The sequence below is a fragment of the Ranitomeya variabilis genome, chromosome 2 (assembly GCF_051348905.1).
Source record: "Ranitomeya variabilis isolate aRanVar5 chromosome 2, aRanVar5.hap1, whole genome shotgun sequence".
Classification (NCBI taxonomy): Eukaryota; Metazoa; Chordata; class Amphibia; order Anura; family Dendrobatidae; genus Ranitomeya; species Ranitomeya variabilis.
Genome location: NC_135233.1, coordinates 373,837,312 through 373,861,624, shown reverse-complemented (window position 1 = coordinate 373,861,624; position 24,313 = coordinate 373,837,312). Strand labels below are relative to the sequence as shown.

General features: G+C 38.5%; 1 protein-coding gene and 1 long non-coding RNA gene across 2 annotated transcripts in view; both read right to left on the bottom strand.

Annotated features, from left to right (window-relative positions):
• Positions 1-7,170: 7,170 nt before the first annotated feature.
• On the bottom strand, positions 7,171-10,715 carry LOC143806078 (uncharacterized). Its single transcript, XR_013221386.1, has 3 exons — positions 10,169-10,715; positions 8,548-8,676; positions 7,171-7,913 (listed from the first exon to the last, which is right to left on the bottom strand). It is a non-coding gene; the product is annotated as an uncharacterized LOC143806078 (long non-coding RNA).
• A 335-nt stretch (positions 10,716-11,050) lies between these two features.
• LOC143803787 (uncharacterized) overlaps positions 11,051-24,313 on the bottom strand; it is a 29,595-nt gene continuing 16,332 nt past the window's right edge. Inside the window, exons 7-10 of the mRNA XM_077281554.1 lie at positions 20,895-21,009; positions 13,241-14,116; positions 12,514-12,593; positions 11,051-11,516 (exon numbers count right to left, since the gene is read on the bottom strand). Coding sequence (XP_077137669.1) covers positions 11,343-11,516; positions 12,514-12,593; positions 13,241-14,116; positions 20,895-21,009 — 1,245 coding nt within the window. The 3' untranslated portion in view covers positions 11,051-11,342. The remainder of the gene's footprint in view (positions 11,517-12,513; positions 12,594-13,240; positions 14,117-20,894; positions 21,010-24,313) is intronic.

The following is a 24,313-nucleotide window of genomic DNA, read 5'->3' as shown; positions in this document are numbered from 1 at the left end:
AAAAATTAAAATCTGAAGAAACAGATCAGAAAAAAGGTCTCCATCTAGACAATTTCCATATTTTTTTACTTTGCTCATTTAAGCTGCCTAGCTAGCCACCCAATTTCCACTTCCATTATGTTCTTCCTACAAACCGTGGCATGTCGGTCCTCCCCTGTTACCCTCACTCCGTCCCTTGAATTATATTAAGAAGGAAAGTATTAAATCTATTTGAAGGGAAAAGGGTCCTTTGAATTACAATGCTAACGCGTTTTGGTACAGCCACTGTAACATGCAGATGAATGGTATTGTTAGATACAGTGCCTGATGTGAATGTGTTGATCCATCCTGATGGTGATAAATGCCAGTGCACGGACAAAGCTGGTGAGGATCCAGACGTTCTTGATAAAGTACAATGATGGTTTGAAGTCCAGCACATGGTGGTTTAAAATCCAGTAATATTTTGTTGTGAATCCCTAAAAATATAGATGGTACAGAGAAGTTTTGCTTAACCACCATTGTAAGCTGAAAAAAAATTATAACTTGTGACCAAAAATGTCAAAGCCCCAAAATGTCATCTGAAAATAAGAAATAATGAGGGTAAAAGAAGCATAAGGAGAAAAGTAATAAAGATAAGACCAATATCTAGATCTATAACTCCGAATGATCTGAAGCTAGGCACTTTTTGGATTCAACATGAACTTCTTGAAGGGATTCTTTAGTATCCACAGGATAGATGATAACAACTTATAGATTGGTGGGGGTTCATCCACAGGGACCCCCACCGACTGACAGAACAGGGAAGTTGTATTTCCTTTAGAGTGGAGAAACAGAGCGCATGATGGAAGGCTGCTCGATTCAGTCTTTATGGGGCTTCTGAGAGCTACACTGGATTTTTCCAGTAGCACCATAAGAAGTTAATGTAGTTGACCATTCAGAATGATGCGCTATGTGCCCTCTTCTGTCGATCGGTGCAGGTCCCTGTGGAAAAACCCTCACCAAGCTGTAAGTTATAAGTTATCACCTGTAGAGCAGAGAGGTAACATAACTTATCTTCAGTGGAGAACCCCTTTAAGAACCAAAAGTTGTATATAATCCCACCTCCATCAGGAATCTAAAGCTCATCCGAGTACAGGTAAAAGCAGCAGATTGTAATTAGTGTATAAACTTTTATAATACTGTTATTTTACCAGGTAAATGCTATTTCTGATTGGCTCACTCTTCCAACCAACTAATGAAATAAGGAGGGACACACTTTTTTACTTTAAAAAAAAAAAAAATTCAGAACATCAGTCATTTTCTTGTCTTGTTCTGCATATAAGTCTGTGTGACTTTTGGCACGTTAACTTCCTCGATGATTAATTGTCTCTTAATAGCTACAGAACTAATTAAATAAATAGAACAGAAGAGGATAACGAGTCATTCATAACTCTGCCCTGCCCAGAGTTTAGCTAAGAAGAACCAAATGGAAGAATCACATTTGGATTATTTTCTTATTATGATAGTAGCTTTTCTTTCTTTTTCTTTCTTAATGAGGTCCTATGCTTTAGACAAATCGGTAGTGTGATGCCATATGGGTTTGTTCCCAGTGAGAAGCCTAATCTATAAATATGTGAGCTTTCTGGTGTATCTAAACGTCTCATGCAAGTAGTGTAGATTATTGGAGGGTACGTAACTGTAGAGTACCATGGGCCGGTAAGGGTGCAGTCAGTATCGTGGATATGGGCCATTTGCAGTTCATCTCTTATTGATTGCTGGTGGACTCCTGATCTGCCGCAAAGCAAGCAAGATCAGAAACATTGACTTGAACAATCAAATTTTCCAGAGTTACCAAAGATATATTCTTGTACCTTTACCCTGAAACAGCCTCACTTGGGTATCTTCTCAAGTAAAGTTCACCTGGATCAGAAACGAGTCAGCGTTATTGAGCCATCCTTTTATAGGGTGCTATCCATTGCCCTACATTTGGGTGCCAACCCTCTGACATTCAGATATGAACATTCCATTGCGTGAAGAGGGTCTCCTGATATTGAGATGACCACATGGTGATCTGCTGTCAGAACCTCAAGCAATCAGCCCTGATCTGTAGGAGAACCAGTTAGCCAGTTCTAAAAATGAGCAAAACTTTTGAAATTCGAATTTGCAAGCTTTGATGATTTTTTTACCAAAAATTGTAATCCATTTGCCTCAAATTGCAAGCCCTAAAAAGATGTGTATAACACTCTGAGGTCACCTTTGATTGTTTCCAACCCTTTTCTAGCTTTTTAACACAAACGTACGCATAATAATGTCAAAGAGACCTCATCATATATGGCTAAAGGTTAACGAATGATGAGCGTAATTCACTTCTATGCTGTCCCACACTATCTGTACAGTTTCTTCAGTGCTTTATGGCTTTTTCTTCTTAACTATATGGCTATGACCTCTTCTCACTACCCAGATTCCCTAAAAAAAAATGGCTGATGCATTCTCTGCCTCTGATTTTATACAGGCTATGATAGTGCCTACTGATTGTACTATAAAACATGATGTGACAGCTACAATCGATGATAGGCTATGACCACCCAGCCATAACTGAGGTCATATGATCCTTTTCTAGTTAGCACAATCTTCTACAACGCATAAAATTAGAAAGACAATTTTAGGCAATTCAGAAGATTCAAATCATAAATTGCTTAAATTTACTTGATTCAGAAAATTCTTAAAAATGTAACATAAATTTGATTTGCATTGAATCAATTCACTAATCTCTACTCACTTCCTCTGCAGTGCCCTACAGAAGAAGTAAAACATTACATTTTTGTTAGTGGGTCTCCGTTCTCTAATAGGTGAGAGTCCTGAATGTGGGATTCTCTCTTTATACTGCAGCTTAATATGTTTGAATGGCTCCTAATAAGTTTACAAGAGGTGACAACAATTCAAAGTTAAGAAATCAGATTTGCTATTTCCAGTCATGCTTGATTCACTCTTTTCAGTCTCTTGCTTTGGTTACAGACAATGACAATCCGCCTTATTTGCATATGTTAGGAATGAAAGGAACGTAATCATATATCAGTAAAAAATGCTTTGATGTGCTTAGATTTAAATTATAGAGGTTTGCGGTTAAGGCAGGCGCATGCCCTGGGCACACCCAAAAATTACAGTAATCCTATGAAGCTCCATTCTATACTGCCTGGTAATAGTAAGTCATGTCCACAACACTGGTACCAAAGTAAACCAAAAGAGCATGCAATAATGCATGGCCACTGGTCAACTAATAATAGAAAACATTAATGATGAAGAATATCGTCCTAAATGTCAAGCCCTCAAGGGAATCTGTCAGTAGGATTTCACAACACAAACTTTTTCTATGCACATACATCTTATTCAAAGACAAAACCGGTAATATCTTTACATGACCAGTCCGTTCCTCCATTCCTGAGAAATCAGCATTCGAATTGATATGAAAATGAAGCTGGAGAGCTATTAGTAGATCTGAAGCCTCTGTCACTCCAGCTCTATTCCCCACTCAGCACTGCCTTCTCCCTACATCTACACCTCATGCCTGTCTATTACACTACCTGTGCTTTCAACAAAGCTACACCATCCTACATCTCATCTGTCTACCAGTCTACCTGTGCTCTAAAACAGGCTGCACCCCCTTACGTCTCTTCCATTACCTCTGCTTATCATCCCCTCTGCTAATTATCTAAGACTAATATCATCCATAATTTGAACTCCCGTAATTCCATTGCTAAGACTTTTCTCATGCTGCACCAGTTCTCTGGAATGTGCTACCCCAGACATTCAGGTAATTTCCCAACTTGAGACAAAAACACATTGTTTTAGGTATGGATATCACATTCACTGATCTAGCTTTTGTCCATTGCTGTCTTTCAATATTTTTCTTCAGAATCTGGTCCCTTTTTATAACAGTTTCCACCACACTTCATTATTACTTCATATAGAGCAGGGATGTCAAACTCAAATACATAGGGGGCCAAAATTAAAAGCTTGGACGAAGTAGTGGGCCAAGCTTCATATTTATTTAAAGAAATATATACAATTGAGGTTTTTCCTTATCAAATATAATGAACTTTTTCATATGGAAACAAGCTTAAAGGGGTTGTCCCACAAAGAAAATACATTTTAATTAATAGATCTTAGAACAAAATATATGAATAATATAATAGGTTATGTAAGAGCAGCAAAAAGCATATGGCCTGATGGCCTAATTTAATTATCTAATATCAAAAGATCAAAAACCTTGAATAATTCAGATAATAAGCTATAATGCAAACAAAAGTGCCCCCAAATATAGTATGTTAGCCCCACAGTGAATTCCACCACAGTACCTTCCACATGCACTGTATAATGAACCTACTGTACCCACCTTACTCAATCCCCCCAACAAAGAACGGTGACCCCAAACACAGCATGAATCTCCAACTGTAGTCCCCACACAGCCCTCCATACAGTATAATGGCCACAAAAAGTGCTCCATATCGTATAGTGTTGTCACATAGTGCTCCATAGAGTATAATGGCCCCACATAATGCTCCATACAGTACAATGGCTCCACATAGTGCTCCATAGAGTATAATGTCACAACGTAGTGATCCATAGAGAATAATAGCCCCACATAGTGCTCCATACAGTTTAATGGCTTCACATAGTGCTCACTACAGTATAATGGCCTCACATAGTGCTCCATACAGTATAATGGTCCAACATAGTGCTCTTTACAGTATAATGGCCTCACAAAGTTGTCCATACAGTATAATGGCCTCACTTAGTCCTCCATACAGTATAATGGCTCCACATAGTCCTTCATACCGTATAATGGGCCCACATATTGCTTTGTACAGTATAATGGCCCCACATAGGGTTCTATCCACCATAATTGCCTCACATAGTGTCCCATACAGTAGAATGGCCCCACATAGGGCTTCATACAGTATAATAGAACCACATAGTGCTCCACACAGTATATTGGCTCCACATAGTCCTGCATACAGTATAATGGGCCCACATATTGCTCCATACAGTAAAATAGGCTCCATATAGTGCTCCATACAGTATAAGGGGCCCCTTATAGAGCTCCATACAGTTTAATGGCCCCATATAGCGCTCCATAGAGTATAATGGGCTCCATATAGTGCTCCATATTGTATAATGGCCTCATATAGTTCTCCACACAGTATTTTGGCTATACATACTACTCCATACAGTATAATGGCCCCACATGATGTTCTGTACAGTATAATATACCTCACATAGTTCTCCATACAATATAATAGCCCCACAAAATATAGCCCCATAAAATACTCCATACAATATAAGGGGCCCCTTATAGTGCTCCATACAGTATAAGGAGGCCCTTATAGTGCTTCATATTGTATAATGGCCTCACATAGTGTGCCATACAGTATATTGGCCCCACATAGTCTTCCATATGGTATAATGACCTCACATAGTGCTCTATGCAGTGTAATGAACCCACATAGTGCTCCATACAGTATAATGTGCCTCACAAAGATCTTCATACAGTATAATGGCCCCATATAGTGCTCCATGCAGTATAAACGGTCCCATATAGTGCTGCATACAGTACAATGGGCCCACATAGTGATTCGTACAGTATAATGGACCCAGATAGTGCTCCATGCAGCATAATGGCCCTACATAGTCCTCCATAAAGTACTATGGCCACATATACCTCTGCATACAGTATAATGGGGTCACATAGTGCTCCATAGAGTATAATGGCCCCATATAGTGATCCATACACTAAAATGGGCCCCATATAGTGCTTAATACAGTATAATGGGCCCCATTTAGTGCTCCATACAGTATGATGGCCCCACATAGTCCTCTATACAGATTAATGGGCTCAGTAAAGTGCTCTGTATTTTATAATGGCCTCTCATAGTGCTCCATACAGTATAAAGGGCCCCATATAGTGCTGCATACAGTATATTGGTACTATATAGTGCTCCATACAGTATAATAGGCCCCACATTAAAAAAATACTTACCTCTGCCTGTTCCCCATTGCGTGGTCTCTTCATGATGTCTTGAGATCCCCTGCACATCTCGGTACAGTGGACATGTTGTAATGACATCATGCCTCCCGCTTCACTGAGACATCAGACACAGAGGGGTATTGATGGGAGAGGGAGCATCAGCTGACTCTCCTTCCTCCATCATTGCTTTCAACTGTATTGGTATCTGTGATGCTGATAAAGTTGAAAGATCAATGTCAGATGAAAGTGTGATGCCAGGCAGGAGGCCTGGTGTCGAGGGCCAAATATACTTTGTGGACCTATCTAGTGTCAAGGGCCAAATATACTCATCATGTGGGCCAGATTTGACCCAGGGGTCAGAGTTTGACATATATGGTATAGATGATGTATAGATAGAAATGTGGGTCGGAAACTAATTTGGAAGCTTTATATAAATGCTTTTATGCATTATACAAAAAAACTGCATTCTACTACTGCCAAATATTTTACATTTTGACTTATCAGTACAGACCATGTATGTTTTCTTGCATAATTGAGTCACGTCATTTTGGTCCTATGTGAAAGGTATGATTTTTGACCATGAAGACCACTTCTGATCAAACAGCAGATGGTTGTAGATGGATCCTACTGGTTTGCTCCCAGCTCTGAATTGATGTCGTTGCTGGACAGTTCATGTGTGCTTAATCTGCTGCACTGAGTTTCCTTAGTTGATCACTGCATCTACAGTCCCTAATGTTGACTGTCTCTTTCTAAAGGAATTTTACTTTGCAGTATTTTTCCACATCTGCCTAAAACTTTTACAAAGTACTGTGCATTGCATTTTATACACTAGAGGTCACTTGTGTTGCAAGCCATTATATCACTAGTCATCATGGATTAAACAAGCTATCATAACAATAATAGATATTCGGTATCAACCTGCCAGTCATAATTACTTACAACGCGTGTGGTTATATGTGTGTTGAGTCATATCAGGACAAGTTTGTACTGGTGCTTTACTTTTCCTTTCTGAATATACCTGTCTATAACATCCATAATGAAATACGGTATTAGATGTTCCTGTTGTTTTACTGCTCAGTATGAGCTATTTCTTGTGATGTTGCATTTGTAAGCATGTGGCGAGATGCTGTAACAGACCGGAGGCAGAGCAAGGGTTAACGTGTGATTTATTTTAACAGTGGATACTCCACACAGGGAGGAAAGGGCAAAAAACTGGTTTGAGCAGTAATTGTTAACTTGGAATAAAACAGGTACGGGCAAATTAAAGGGGAAGTTCAGTAATGTTACACTTATCAGTCCGAGGATGTCAGAATCTGGAATCCTGAATTCAAGCAGTGGCACCAAGGCTATGGCGTACAAGGGGTCTGGCGTCGTCCTGAGGAAGATGGCGTTCCAGGTCCTGGCGGCGGTGGTGAATCCTCGTTGTCCTGATGGGGGTCCTGGGTCCAGAAGACGGAGAGGAGGTACCCTCACAGTCTCTAACACTGCCAGAGTATGATGTTACTCGGCAGACGCAAGCAGGTGCATCAGGATACAGTCCACAGCAGGTCACCCGGCGTTCTTGTCTCAGCACGCATGCATCTAAGTCCTGACAGAGGACTTTGTCACTCACGGTCTCTAGTGTCAGCGTATACTTCGCTGGTCTCTGTCGGCAGTCTCTGGTTGAGGATCTGAGGCCCTTTAGGCTTCGGCCTGCTCCATCCCGTTGCACCCAGGTCAGAGACCTGACTATGTCCTCCTGCGCACTGCATGTTCCTGCCAAGTCTGCCCCGCTTCCCGTGCGCTGCAGCCTCTTTAGTATAGCCACGCCCCATAACACTGAGAGAAAAGGTCGATCCGGGGTTTTCCGCTTTTCCCCGTGCAACTTGGGTGACAGCCTCGGCAGTTCCGGACCCGCAAGAGAAAAGGTACGCCTGGTCCGGTCCTTCTCCTTACACATTCAGGATAGATTGGAGAGGGAAGAGTTTAGTAAGAGGGAGATTGATTAGTAGAGAGTTACAATAAGTCAGACAAGAATGAATCATTGCAACAATAAGAGTTTTTGCAGTGTCAGAGAAGTAGCAGAAGAAAAGAAGTCATTTAGGTCATTCATAATGCGCAGATGGAAAGAAATCAACTTTAATTGCTGAATCTAATATTTTAGCTATATAGACTGTTCCATGCAAGCACAACTCCAGACAGTGTGCAATTATTACTTGTACTGTGAATATAAAGGCACAGTCAAAGGGCCTTATCAATCGGACTGGGATCAGCCCACAATGCATGGACTGGCTGCTGGCTTTCTGGAACTCACATGTAAAGCGCCATGGAATAAATGGCGCTATAACAATAAATAAATAATAATAATAATAATAATAATAACTCAAGAGTGACAGCTGCACAGAAATATATGCAGATGTCAACTTCTGGTCGGGAGAGCCACTAGCCAGTCCGTGCATTGCTGTCCAATCTCGATCCAATTGATACTGCCATCTGACTGTGCCTTTACCTTGAATGTCTGTATAAGCTCTATAAAAGACAACATAACTTGCGGAAAACATACAAAATGAAGCATAATGACGTACAAAATGCTGATCACTCTAACACTTCTCTTCAGTCTTCTCCCTTCAGTTTTCCGTGACTGACTAGACCCTAATTGAAATTTGATTGGCAGTGAAGTTGTTCTCTACAAGTTGCACGTCTCTTATTGCCGGCTGGTGTTGAACCATCATGGAAATGAATTACAAAAAAATCCTTATTTTTTTCGAAAGCAGATTTTTCTGTTATTTGAGTAGAATTAAATTAACCCCTTAGTGACCGAGCAAATTTTTCTGCATTTATTTATACAAATATCAGAAATTTTGCAAAAATATTTTAAAAAATTGAAATTTTCAAACTTTGAGTGACTATCCCTTTAATCCAGACAGTCATACCACACAAAAACATTCATAAATAGCATTTCCTTCATGTCTGCTTTACATCAGCACCATTTGCAAAATGTTGTTTTATCTCGTTCGCATTTTAGGAGATTTAAAATTGTAGCAGTCATTTTTCATTTTTTCGTTGAAATTTACAAAACTAATTTTTTTAGAGACCTATTAAGTTTTGAAGTGACTTTAAGGGTCCTAGATATTGGAAAATCTCCAAAAGTGATACCATTTTAAAAACGGCATCCCTTAATGTATTCAAAAGTGCTTTCAGGTAGTTTATTAACCCTTCAGGTGCTTTTCAGGATTTAATGCAAAGTGACATGACGGGAATAAAAAAATTGATTTTTACCATCTAAATGTTCATAACTTCTGAACAGGCCGCTATTACTATAGCCGGCAGACTTTAAGCCCATTATTTGACCATGGCAAACATCAGGACCACACGATCATGATCTCAGAGTGCGTACCAACGCAAATCAGGGCAGATGCAGCCAGTTGTCAGCTATAGTGTACGGCCAACAGCTGCAGGATTGTCACCCGTCGGGGGATGCTAGTCTCTTATAATGCAGGTAAAAGATGTATTGGTGGTCACTATATATTCTCTCATTTCTAGTGGTCAGCTAAATTGTAAAAGAATATATTGTTTTACCATGAAAATTCATCATCTTGGAAGGTCAGGATTTTGGAGTGGTGGGTAAGCATATTTGATTTTTTTCATTCTGTAGACTTCGCTATTATATAGCGTTCAGAGGTGTAAATTGGAGCTTTAGAGTTTTAATCCAAAATCAGTAATGGTGGCTCCACATTATTTGTGTTATTTTGGTACTAAAGTCTTTTTGAGGTGCATAGAGTACTTTGGGTCCCTCCAGTCACGAGGGCCAAGGCTTGACTCTGATTTAGTGAATTAAATAAATGGAAGGTCTGAACAGAAGCAAAAGCCTGGAAATAAGTGAATCATAGAAAAAGACTAAAAGGCAATAAAAAGGACAACAATACATTTTCAAGTAATATTTTCCTCTACATTGTCTAAATAACTAAATAAGGACTCGTAAAAAATTATACATAGCAGAATTTTGTGTCTTTATGAAATACTTAATACTTTATTAAATACTCAACAAGAGAAGAACACATAAGATGTTAGTTCACGCATAAATACTTTTTACAATTCAATGTCTTCTTCTCTGCAGGCAAATACATTTATAAAAAACAGTGGTGAACAGCAAGCAATAAGGGACATCAGTAAAATTAATGTGGAGGGAGGTGTTTGTTTTGACACCTTGCTATACGAACACTTGTAGGCATGTAAAATAACAAAGACGGCTACTACTCATCCTCCACAGGTCCAGCGCCTGCTCTTTCTATGCTGCTTTGATCTGTGTTTTGCTTGGCTGCAGCTGTGATGTCACTACTACAGAACACATCACAACTACAGCCAATCACTGAGTTCAGTGGCTTTGTCCATGTGGACAGCATAAGCAGCTGCGCTCAGTGATTGGCTGCAGTGGAGATCTGAGCTGTAGTCATTCCTTCATACTCATTTCTCCTTTTTCCCTCTGCCCTATCCATAACTGTGCCACTTTTGGCCGGTACTCTAATCAGCTCCTTTTAACCCTTCTTCTTCTGGCCACTTTAGGGTCTTCATTCTCCTGAAGTCAGATCAACAATGTGGGGCCTAGTCAATGGCAGCATCAGAAGAGAAAGGAGCCGATAAGAAGACCAAAGAGACTATGGTATGAGGACCATGCGGGACAGGTATTGGGAGGGCTGACGAAAAGTGAGTATAGTAGTTAACATTTTTAATCTGTAAGGACAGGCAGATTCAATTAACACCTACCGTGATTTAATGGATTCAAATCAAATTTCCACCTGCACTCTCCAAACCTGTGTGAAACTTCCTAAATTGAATTTCAGGAGATTCACTTACCTCTAATATTACATGTATATAGCATATTTATGGCGGTGATGTAACATAAATAGTGTAAACTGAGTGCAACAAGTCCTATAATAATACAAAACGATCATATTATGTACAATGGAATTAATAAGTGAGTAAAATAAATAAATATTCCAAAGTGTCTCCAATGACATTAACACTGATAATAAGTAATAACTGTTACCCCACTACACAGGCTCGAACTGGCCCACCGGATGAGCCAAGAATCCCTTGGTGGGCCACTGATGCACAGTGGGCTCCCGAGGCAGAGTGTTAAAAATGTAGTTGCTGATAGTGATAGTAATGGTTCTATGTCGTTTGTTCAATACCATTTTTTGCAGGGAACACATTTTTCAGATTTGTGAGAACCACCCACCACTCAAAATTCAAACTAAAATCACGTGGATGTCCAGTAAATATAATGGAATGAAAGTCCTACACAAATAGCAATTCACAAAAAAGAACACTGTAATAGAAAAGCAGACTACAACACAATGTATCACACTCCAATTTGGTGTTAATTATTATGGCGCCAAGCTGCATGGTGACCTCCAATTTCAGACATTTCTATACTAGAAGAGTGAGGACCGCATTGATCCATCGTAGTTTCATGAAAGCCTTGAAGGGCAGCACGATTCGGACAGTAAGAAGATGATTGGTTTGCAGTAGAAGAGCAACGGGGTGCTAAAAACTACGGGAGACAAAAAGAGCTTGTTAGAAGTTTTCATCGATATCTTGAGCCACTACTAACTTCCATAATACTTGCTCAGATTTTATTGGGGCTGTGTGCTAGTTACATATCTCAAAATGCCAATAATAATAATCTCCCCACTTATACTCTCCTTCCCCTCTCATATCATGCAATTTCTCTGAAACACGAACAAAAAGAGAAACTGCAGCTGCATCTCCTTCCTATCCACCTAATATCAATTTTACTACAGCAAATCCATTTTTGGAATATTAAGGAATTTTCTGAACATTTATGGAAAAATAAAATGTCTCTACCAATCAGTTTCAGAATATAAAAATATAAATATCAGTCATTTTATCATAAAATTATCAGATGTAAGATATATTATGTTTAAGCTTACAGCAGAACTAATAAATAAAAGAACAATAATAAAACGTACTGCCTACTATATTGGTAAAACTGAGTAATAAGTCATATTACAACACTGCCACAATACCAGCAGTGATGCCAAGAGGTTGTTGTTAAACTGGTTCTTACTAAAACTGAGTAAACATATTTAAAGGGATTTCCACTTTATCTTTATTTTACCAAATGTGTTGGGGACATGATTTTGTAGAGCTTACTAAAATAAAAGTATTATAGGTTATCCTCTTTCTCCCGTTCTCAAAATGGCTGCTGATAGAGCATGTCATCAGACCTGATCATCAGCTTCTTCCAATGGAAAAAAACATTTCATATGTGTAGGTTGTTTTTCTATTGGAGGAGGCTGATGGACAGATCAAAATGCTTCTCCATTAGTGGCCATTTAGAGAAGAGGAGAACTGTGCATCTCTGAAGGAGGAGGAGAACCTGTGATACTTTTATGTTATTGAGTGTCAAAATCATGCCCCCAACACATTTGGTGAAAAAAAAGAATCCTTTTTAAGTTTTCAATAAAGATATTAATTTGAATGCCTAGACACTGATTGGTCGTAAAAAACAATAACTGTTGACTTACCTTCAAAGCGAAAAACAGAAGAAGGGAAAAAGCTGCAATGACGCCGAGGCTTATAAGAATAATAACCCAAAATGGGATTCCTTGGGAACGATCAGGAAGAAATGAAAGGAAATAATGTTAAAATATAGTACTAGAAGTACAAATTAAATCACTTAAAAAACAGGGTCATCTGATCCGAGACAATCCGTGACAAAATTCTGCCGCTAGGATAATCAGTTGATCACCATGGGTCTTGCTTCTGACCTTCCTGACATACAGCATTGTTTGCCATAATTTGGACAGCCAGAAATGTTTAGTATGTAGGAAGAGAAGTCTAGGAATACACGGTGACTATTCAGATGATTGCATAATAACACCTGAGCCATTCTGAATTGGGTAGGGGTCTTCCCTCTATGATATCCATAACCTAACAAATCTCAGACAGCTATCTCGATAGTCAGCTGATACAACCATTGGTCACATGATTTACGTGTCTCTTAGTGAATATATTTGGGTGTACTGTTTTTATGCAGTGTGATCTCCAGACAAAGCGTATTTAGGGTGTGGCTGTATGCTACAGCTGTTGTCTGCTTGCTCATATTTAAAAAATGTTATTCATCTTTCTCCGCCTTTGCTCCCGGGTATGTGGCTCTTAATTATAATTAGGCAAATAATATTGCTGTACATGCTATTTTATTTATGCAAAAAAGCAATAAATAACCCCTTGTAGAAAAAAAGGCAAACATACCATTATTAACGTCTCCTAAGACATTACTCGCAGTAGTTCTTGAAATGGTGCTTTGAGTGTTCTCAAAGGTACTTCCAGTGACTGCGCTAGTGCTTCTGGTGTTAGCAGATGTACTTCCAGTAGTACTTCCAGTGAAAGAAGTAGTGCTTCCAGTGTTGGCAGAGGTATTACCAGTCAAGGCACTGCTACTGCTGGGGCTAGCAGAGGTACTACCAGTAATAGGACTGGTGCTTCCTCTGGATGAAGTGCTTGCAGATATTGTTGTTGGCGTACTTGAAATTGTCATGGCTGTTGCTGAAGCTGTTAGTGTAGTAAGTGGTGTCGCTGGTGTTATTGTAGCTGATGCTGGGTTTGTTGTGACTGATGTTATGGTTGATGTTGTAGCAGATGACACTGTTGTGGCTAGTGTTGTTGAGACTGGTGTTGTTGTGGCTGATGCTGTAGTTGGCGCTGTTGTGGTAACTGTTGTAGCTGAGTTTGTTGTTGCTGCTGTTGTTGTCATTGGTGTTGTAGCTGAGTTTGTTGTAACTGATGTTATTGTGGTTTGTGTTGTAGCTAGGGTTTTTGTAGTTGGTGTTACTGTGGTTGGTGTTGTAGCAGATGTTGCTGTTGATGTTGTAGCTGGTGTTGTGGTTGGTGTTGTAGCTGAGGTTGTTGTAGCTGGTGTGGTTGGTGTTGTAGCTGAGGTTGTTGTAGCTGGTGTTGTGGTTGGTGTTGTAGCTGAGGTTGTTGTAGCTGATGTTGTTGTGGCTGGTGTTGAAGCTGAGGTTGTTGTAGTTGTTGTTGCTGAAGTTGCTGTAGTTGGTGTTGCTGTGGTTGTTATTGTTGTAGCTGTTGTTGTTGTGGCTGTTGTGCTGGTAGTTGAGGTTTGTGCCTCTGTAAATTGAAAAACATAAATGTTCAAGAAATATTATTGCACAATATAAGCATGTTATACAGAGCAGGTAATATATATTAGATTAGTAGGGGTCCAACTTAAGGGACCACAGTCAATTATAAGAGCAGTGGACCACCCTGCCTGACTGATCCTTTGAATGGCCATAGTGAAGAATAGTTGTATTAATGGATTGTTCCATTATTAGATATCCACCTCATTGTATTGATAATAAATATTAAACATATATATGAACAATGTTTGCTGTTTAAAAGCTGTTAAAAAATAATCCAATGAACAATTATGGCATTGATGTGTATAGTATGGTGCCACCTGGTCTTCATAGTGTATAGCTGTATGCATGTCCACCTTATTAGTCAAGTGTTGGTCGACATGCATGGCAGTACAACTGAGAAGATTCCTACTGCAGGAAAAGTACAGATGTGGCAGCCGCTAGGGTTTTGTGCTATGCTAATGTACAATATGTGCATGTCCTTATTCACTTTGAATTTGTGACATGCTATACTATAGCCTCAGCACAACTACGATGCCATGTTCACAGCTACTACATCTGTCAGATTGAATTTTCAGCTGCCCGTGTCTATCAGTAAAGATTTGCAGCAGCACCAAAAGCGATGAAATTAGGCAAGAAAAAAAATAAAATGTGGGTTTTCTTATGCTAGAAACTGAGAGCTATCAATTACTGAGAAAGAACCCCCCACTGGACTCATATGCATAAAAGCATTAGCGTTTTAAATGAATAAAATACAAGTTTTACTCAATAATGTAGCTATGGTAGGGTAGAGGGTGTGGTCACCCTGGGCCCCATATTCAGAGTGCCCCACCCATAGCTGTTACCCATAACTATTTAGGCACGTGCAGCAAAATGATATAATTAAGAATTGCAAAAGGGCAGGGATACGGAATCCCCAAGCACTACTGCTCTCCATTCTGAAGACTGCAGGTCGCTTTAATCCAGGGGTCTACAGAATGGCAGGATGATGCAGTACCTGGAGCGAATTTGCATGTGCAGGATGTCCAAGTGCCAGTGTGGTGACGTAATTGCTCCCCATTGGGCTTCTGACATGCTGCGCATGCACCTGCACTTGCAGGAGGACTCACGAGGATCCTGGATTAGATGAGTGAAATTTTTTATTTGAACTTGTGATATGATGTGGGGGAATCTTGAGCAATGGGGAAGGGGGCCCCTCATACATTATTGGGGCTAATATATTGTGCTACTGCAGCTAATGTGGAGCCATTATATACTGCAGCTGCTAATGTGGTGGCTATTATATACAGTTGTGCTCAAAAGTTTACATACCCTGGCATAATTTTTGCTTTCATGGCCCTTTTTTTTAGAGAATATGAATAATAACAGCAAACCTTTTTCTCCACTCAGGGTTAGTGGTTGGGGGAAGCCATTTATTGTCAAACTACTGTGTTTTCTCTTTTTAAATCATAATAACATCCCAAAATATCCAAATGAAACTTATGAAAAGTTCACATACCCCATTTCTTAATACCGTGTATTGCCCCCTCTAACATCAATGACAGCTTGAAGTCTTTTGTGGTCCTTGTGAATGAGGTTCTTTATTATCTCAGATGGTAAAGCTGGCCACTCTTCTTGGCAAAAAGCCTCAAGTTCCTGTAAATTCCTGGGCTGGCTAGCATGAGCTGTGCGCTTGAGATCTCCCCAGAGTGGCTCAATGATATTGAGGTCAAGAGACTGTGATGGCCACTCCAGAACCTTCACTTTGTTCTGCTGTAGCCAATGACAGGTCGACTTGGCCTTGTGTTTTGGATCATTGTCATGTTGGAACGTCCAAGTACATTCCATGCGCATAGCTTCCAGGCAGATGAGTGCAAATTTGCTTCCAGTATTTGCTGATAACGTGCTGCATTCATCTTTCCTTCAACTTTGACCAAATTTCCCATGCTTTTGTGGCTCACACATCCCCAAAATATCAGCAATCCACCTCCGTGCTTTACAGTATGAATAGTGTTCCTTTCATCATAGGCCTCTCTCCAAATGTAACATTTATGCTTGTGGCCAAAAAGTTAAATTTTTGTCTCATCACTCCAAATTACCTTGTTCCAGAAGTTTTGAGGCTTGTCTCTGTACTGTTTTGCCTATTGTAGACAAAATACTTTGTAGCATTTGCGCAGTAATGGCTTTATTTTGGCGACTCGACCATGCAGCCCATTTTTCTTCAAGTGCCTCCTTATTGTGCATCTTGAAACAGCCACACCGCTAGTTTTCAGAGAGTCCTGTATTTCAGCTGATGTTATCTGTGGGTTTTTCTTACATCCTGAACAATTTTCCTGGCAGTTGTGGACGACATTTTTGTTGGTCTACCTGACCGTGGTTTTGTTTTTACAGAGCCCCTGATTTTCCATTTGTTAATCACAGTTTGAACGCTGCTGACTGGCATTATCAACTCCTTAGATATCTTTTTGTTTCCTTTTCCTGTTTTATACAGTTCAACTACCTTTTCCTGTAGATCCATTGACAATTCTTTTGCTTTCCCCAAGACTTACAATCCAGAAACGTCAGTGGCTGGATGAAAGATGCAAAAGTCTATCTGGATCCCAGAAACTCACTCAGCTATTACACACACACGCTGATTACAAGCAAACAGGTGACAGGTGAGGATGTTACCTTTAGTAGCCATTCAAACCCATTTGTGTCAACTTCTGTGCATGTTATTAGGCCAAAATCGCCAGAACATGTGAACTTTTGATCAGGATCATTTGGATGTTTTGGGTTATCATTATGATTTAGAAAGAGATAACAAAGTAGTTTGACAATAAATGGCTTCACGCAACCACTAACCATGAGTGGAGAAAAAGTTTTGGTACTATCATTCATATTCTCTGAAACAAGGCCAAGAAAGCAAAAGTTGAGCCGGGTATGTAAACTTGAGCACAACTGTAGTGTGGAAGCTAATTTGGAGCCATTGTTTAGCATGACAGCTAATGTTGGGGCCAACATAAAATGCGGCAGCTAATGTGGGGCCATTATATAGTGTGACAGCTAATGTGATGACTATTATTGTGTTGCAGCTAATATGAAGATCATTATGCTGTTTGGGTACTGTTTGGGTTCTTCTGTGGGGTCATTGTATAGTGCAGCATCTAATGTGTGGGCCCATTATACTGTATATAGGGTAGCTTTGGGGGCAATATACTGTGTATAGAGGAGCTGTTAGCCTATTATACTGTCTATAGAGAAGCTGTACATGGGGCACTAAGAGGATATTGTTACTGTAAATGGAGGGACTCAGGATGTTATTAAGAAGCATTATTGTTATAGAGGCACTCAGGGTATTGTGACCATCAAAGGGGAACACAGGAGGAATTATTACTTTTTAGGGGAAAAATGTGGCCACTAATATCTAGGGCACTTACAAATTTATCATCTAGAGGCATTTTAATTTGTAAGGGGCACAGTGGTGGGCATTTCGAGGAGCAATGTAATTGTACCACATAGCAGGTGCAGTAACAGGGCAACATATGGCAGGATGAGGAGTTTGTGCAGGTTGGGGATAGATGGAGATGGGGCTAGAAATGTGAGAAGTTAAATGTGTCTTTGTTGTAGTTTCTGCAGCCGAGTCCTGGCGGAGAAATTGTCATGTAGGTCTGGGCCAGATGGAAAACAAGGGAATAGTGAAGGACTCCATTCAAAAGAATGTCAGCTGTAACTGTACTGTAATTATTTGTATGGTCTGCAGCACTGGTATCTACCACTATATGGTAGCTATATGATGGTATTATTAGTTCTGGTATTTGTATAGAGATTTATTTTCAGCCTGTTCATCTGCTGAGGTTCCCCTTTACCCATAATTAGGGTGCACCACCGTAGTTGTAATCTGGGATACCCAGTTACGGGCCCTCTCAGAAGATTCACCTCCCTTGAGCTGAACCCCTAGCTATGCCTCTCGTTATACTTAATCTTATCCAAAAAAAATCTAGATATCATTCTGTGTAGCTTTTCCTTCTTTATGACGTGCTGTCCACAGATCGGACTGCATGCACAGCGTCACAGGTTCCCTTTAAGTGATATTTAAATACATGCCTGATACCTTCTCTGCAATCTGAAGAATATTTCTATAATTTTGGGTGTGCGTATGATACCAAATGCATTTAATCTGTTTCTTTAAATGAGATTACATGTAATTATTGTAATTGGAAAGGAACAAATGTATAATTAAGATGATTTGATTTGTGAGGGTGAAGTGGAGACAGGCATATTGCACAAGGGAAATAATCAGACAAGCCTTGTACCTTGTACCTGGCTTTATCTGCATGTTTTCGGCAGAATTCCTATTCGAGTTTCATCTACAAGAAATGAACATTTGGTTGGGACCAACAAAGAACTAGCAGAGCATAATGCAGAAGCCAATCCCTTCCAGACCCAAGACAAATATGCTTTTCACATTTTTTTATTTGCAAGAAAAAGTTTTGGAATTTTATGGGTTCATCTAGTTTTCGTGTCTTCTTTGTAATCATTTACGCTGTAAAGATTTCTCAGTCCTTCCCATCAGGTTGGGAAACTTGGAAACCACTTGAGACTAGAATGTCTTGATGAGCATTGTACCCAACTGTTGTTAAGCCCTAAATCGTGGACAGTTCCTCCTAACACGTAAGTCACAATGTTTTTCATCTAACGAAGTCTTACTTCAAAGAGATATTAACCAATTACAATTTGTTATATAAAAATGTTATTACTGTCAGACTGTCAGACTCCTCTCTCTCAGCCAAACCAGATCTCCACTTTGCACGGACGAGGGGCAGTACCCCGAAACACAGTGTCTGCAAATTGAGATCTGGTTTGGCTCTTATCCTAAGTCATGTGACAAGGCTCATTAAAGGGTCGACATTGACTATTAGGGTTGCTACTTCCAATAGGTGGCACTAGAGTCCTTGTCCTCTTCCTCTCTGAAGAGACAATTTGCATATTACTGTTATAATTTACTTTGACTCTGAATTTTTTTTGGGGGGGATGCTTGGGTCAAACATTGAAAAATGATGTAATCCCTGAAACCAGTTGAAATTATCGAGGGAACTGCCCACTAATCCAATGTTAATAACGCATTACGTGTCACTCTGGTGACATCAAGTCATTGGAATTCCTCCACAGAGCTTTTGATTAAATGCTTCACTGTAGATAGGCTTTTTTTAACATGGATGTTTGACTAGGCAATGCTAGGAATTTCGTTGAGGCTTTAAAAGGATTCAGAATTATATCATAATTATATCATCTGCTGTAAAGATTCCTCAATTCTAATCCGCTTAGACCATCCAACAAAACTTTCTAAATTTCATATATTACGAATGACCTTCCAGTTGCATACATAGGAATTACACAATTTTGCATTACAAGTTTCATTTTTATTCCATAAATCCAAATATGAAGATACAATTGAAAACAAATTATATGTTCCAGTCATGAAAAATCTTTAGCCGCTTTGTAATTACAATTGTCTCTATCTTCTAAAACTTGTAAGTCAAGAAAAAAAGGTTAGACATAATAGTGGACTAAGCCAGAGAGAGTTGAAAAATGCACTCAAATTTCTCAAATTTCAGCTTTTTCAAAGTTAGAGAATTACCAATTCGATCACAAGTTGGTAATTCCATGTTCTTAATACTGTAAATGTGAAAGTTAAAATCGTAATTTATTTGGATTTACGTAATTTTCAGGCATCCATCCAGGTCAAAATATAATTACAGTAGATGTTGAAAGTCAAAATAACACGGACTTCTTTTTGAAGCTTACAGCTTCCTTCAACTTTTCTTCTCTCTATGAACCTCAGTCACATTAGGTCACATTTACACAATCCTAGAAATGCTCATTTCCTGATTATCGGTTGCTCTAAACATGCCGCCAATCATCCAACAAAAAGCAAAGCACTCATTCCTTGGATGAAATAATTTTTAAACTTATTTAAAAATCATTATTCTAGGCAGCACACCATATGGTGTAAATAGGAAATGTGCTGCCAAGAAAATAATGTTCTACGAGCACAGAAGGATCATGTTAATGACAAATCTTGAGCACGGAAATGCTTGTTGACTATTAAAAAATTAGGGAAATTATACTATAAGTAAATTCTAATTTTTGTAAGTCCATCATTGCTTTTCAACCCTAACATTTCTTTTCAAATGTTGAAATTTTTTTTTATTTCTTACTGCCCACATTCATTTTTGTATCATCATAACCACAATTTGCACCAGATTAAATAATTATTTATTTTGTACTTTTTCATTGACTTTGGTTTCATTAAAACCAGCCTGTAAAAAAAATGTGGTTTGGATGTATCGTTGCCAAAAACGGGAGTTGATTAAATTAAGAAGAAGAAGAGAAAATAATACATTTATGCAATCCATGTGAACATAGATTTAACTGACCAGCCGATTATCAAATGTTATCAATTATGATGTTTGGCTGAAATATAACTGAAACAGGAGTGGTTACGCTGAGCATAGTTTAATTTACGGTATTTGTTCTGTTTTTGTCAAATTTTAACTTTGATTCTTGAAAGCTATCATATAGAAAATTCTAGTTTTTACTAATGCCATATTTTAAAAATTACAATTATTTATATTGTGTATAATTAAATTCTCTTGTATAATGGTTTACTTTGAATTAAGGAATACATTATATATAGAGTAAAAATGTATTAAATAAAAAGATAAATTAAAGCTTAACTTGATAAAGACATAAAATTAATTTACAAGGAAATATTATTTAATTGTAATTTGAAAAATATAACTTACCGGCTTTCATAAGTAGAAAAAATGCTAGAAAAATTCCTTTAGCCACTGCCATTTTTGTATGTCCCATGTTAGCTCTTGTCTTCATATCTTCTTGTTTGATGAAAAACTCCCTGCTCTATAAAATGTGGTTCTTATATACCCTTGGCAAATGTGATATTTATGCATGAACTAATTAGGATTTACTAGTTGGTAAAAATAGCAACATGTGTTTGTACATACCTTATAATGCCATGCTTGATCATTTAGTCTCCGATTAATGTCATGTTTTAGATATCTAAATTGTTTCGGGATACAATGACGATAAGATACTCTCCTGGATGTTACTTAAAAAAGTGACACTCACGTGAAGGAATGTGTGGGAACAGCCCAATCCTTAACTTTTAACTGGGACAATCTGCTGGCTAATTGGATTAACTTTCAAAACAACTTGCAATGAAATGCAATTGGCAGGTATTATCACTTCTAATAACATAGGCAGAGGAGTAGCTTGGGGGCGACAGAAGAGTAGGGGTCGAAAGTTGTTTTTTTCAGACAGAGAGTAAATAGATGATAAATAATAATCATGGTGTCAAACCTATTGCAAATAGTCCCTTAAATGATAATATAATACATATAATGCAAAAGTTCATATAAATAACACCACAAATCAAAATAATACATACATACAGGCTCACCCACAAACAACCTGATGCGCGTTTCACTGATGCTTCTTCAGGGGTGACCAATAATAATTGTTTATCATCTATTAACTTTCTGTATTGATACCTACCTGTTATTTTTACTTCTGTACTTGTATACATATATTTCTTGCCTATGTATTATTTTACATAATTTTACATCTCGGGGTAATCATTACGTTTTTTCCCCTGTTTGTCTCTCGCACCTTCTTTATTTGCATTTGCCTTGTTAGATATTTTTTCCTCTTTCCTTGCTTACAACCCCTTTAAGCCGTGGCCAATTTCTGTTTTTCTGTTCCTGTTTTTTACTCCCTTTCTTCCCAGACCCATAACTCTTTTATTTTTCTGTTTTTTGCTGGACAGGTTGTACTTTTGAATGACACCATTCATTTTACCGCATAGTGTACTAAATAATGGGCAACAAATTACAAGTAGGCAGAAACTGTGAAAACAACGCAATTCTGACTTTTTTTAAATTGCTTTTACAGTGTACATTTTAGAGTAAAAAAGACCTTCCAATATGATTCTCTTCATCAATACGATTATGACAATAACCAATATTTCTATTTTTTAAAACATTTTTTAATGGTGATAAAAAAAATAATAAGTTTGCAAAAAAAAAAATTGGGGATGTGACTCTGCAGGGTAATGCTGCGTGTCCCATCCCAGACTGGTAGAAGGGGGTGTTTGGTGGTGCTCAGCGGTATTCAGCTGTGCAGGGGCTCCACCGACACTTTGTGAAAGCCCAGAGCCTCCACATTTCCATTGTTTTAATGCCGAGATCTCAATTAGCGCATGCACCGCCTCCGGCGGCCATTTTCCCAGAGTTCTGGGCTTTCAGAAAATGTCAACGGAGACCCTGCACTGCTGAACACCCTCTCCTAACAGCCTGGCACTCATAGAATCAGCAGAGTCGCACCTCCGAACACTCCCACCTCCCAGCTCAGTGCCTTCAGCATCGTCCGCAGTATAGCCAGATTCTTGCCGCTGCTGGCTTAGTAAGCTACATTCGGTCTATAACATGCACCCCCCAGTTCTCCCTCAAATATGGAGGAAAAAAGTGCATCTTATTGTCCGAAAAATATGGTATCTATTATGCTGTCTGTCCTTACCCCAAAATTTATGTTGGCCTGACTACCCCCAATTTAAAGTTGGTGTAAGAGAAGATATCAATGGAATAACTGAAGCCCAAAAAGAAAATGATGTATCCCTACTTAAAACGATTCCGAAACACTTTGAAAATCCACCACAATTGTGATCCATCCTTACTCAAGGTGAGAGGAATCGATAGGATTATTCCTTCAATTTTAAGAGGGAATATCAGCCTAATCTTGGCACAAAGGAAAACAAAATGGATATGGACCCTCAATACCATACAACCCCATGGTCTAAATGAAAACATGAACTACGTCCCCTTCCACTGACCACTTAGTCACCTAGATACAGTTTCCATTTAATTTATATTCTTTTACTATATTTTAATTTATTGTATAACGTTTTATATTTCTACTTGTTTTAATGTATTCGTATTCTTGTTTTTAATATTTCCGGTCACACATTTACTAATGCTGTTTCAGCTCTTGTATTCTTCTATTCAGATATCTTTTGCATCCGTGATATATCCATCCCTGGATTCCTCCTATAACCATTCCATCTAGCCTGGATATCCATTGACATCCATTTGTTGGACATGCATAATCTCAGATGTAATGGACTGTGGTATATTCAGCTATATGACTTGCATTTACGCATCTAAATGTATATCCTTATATATATTTTTTATATATCTCTTATTTTATTTATTCGCTACTGTATTTTTTCTTTATTCAAACGTATGTTTATTTCGATATTTATATCCCTATATTTTGTATTGTTTATTATTACTAATGATTCTCTCATTCATTATTATTCTTTTATTTTAATTGTAATTTATTTATATTTATATTTTTTATTTATTATTTCTTTCATATTTATTATCTGTTATTATTTATTCTTTTTATTGATATATTGATCTGAGTCTATGAGAGGCTGTCAACTTCTTTTACATTTTTTTTACTTTTAGAATGTGGACATATAAGTATGTGTTTGTAGATATGCCTCACACACAATTTCATGAAGTTTACTTATTCACACCCATTATTCCCCTGATGTGTTAATTTTGGTGCAAATTTATACCTATACCACAAGTGTTCCACACTTATTATACTTCATCAACCCACCCACCCACCCCCTTTTTCTTCATATTTTTTTACCTATAATGTTTTTAAATTTTTTTCACATTTTTTCAAATTTTCTTTGCATCATTTTTCAATTTTTTCTATTTTACTTATCATTGCTCACTATTTGTGCTCACCTTTTACTATCACTAACTACTGCTCAGTTTTTATGCTCAATATTTATATATCTTTATATATTCAGTGAGATGTAGTATCTCTAGCTATGAGCGAACGTGCTTGGTGATTCTCTGATATCACTCGATTATCTGGGTGTTCAGTTGTACCCGTTACTTGGCGAGCATTGGGTGGTGCTCAACGTAAAACTCAAATCCCCGCCCTGCATCTTTGGCACCTGTTACACAGCCAATAAGCATGCGGGGATTGCCTGTGAGTCACTGTAATGCTCTAGCCATCGTTGGTGTGGCACTGCTGTGATTGACTAACATTTTCAGGGGTTATAAAAGAGCAGCCACCTGACTCGGCACACTGACGTCATTGCACAGCTCTTTGACAGCTTGTTTTGAAG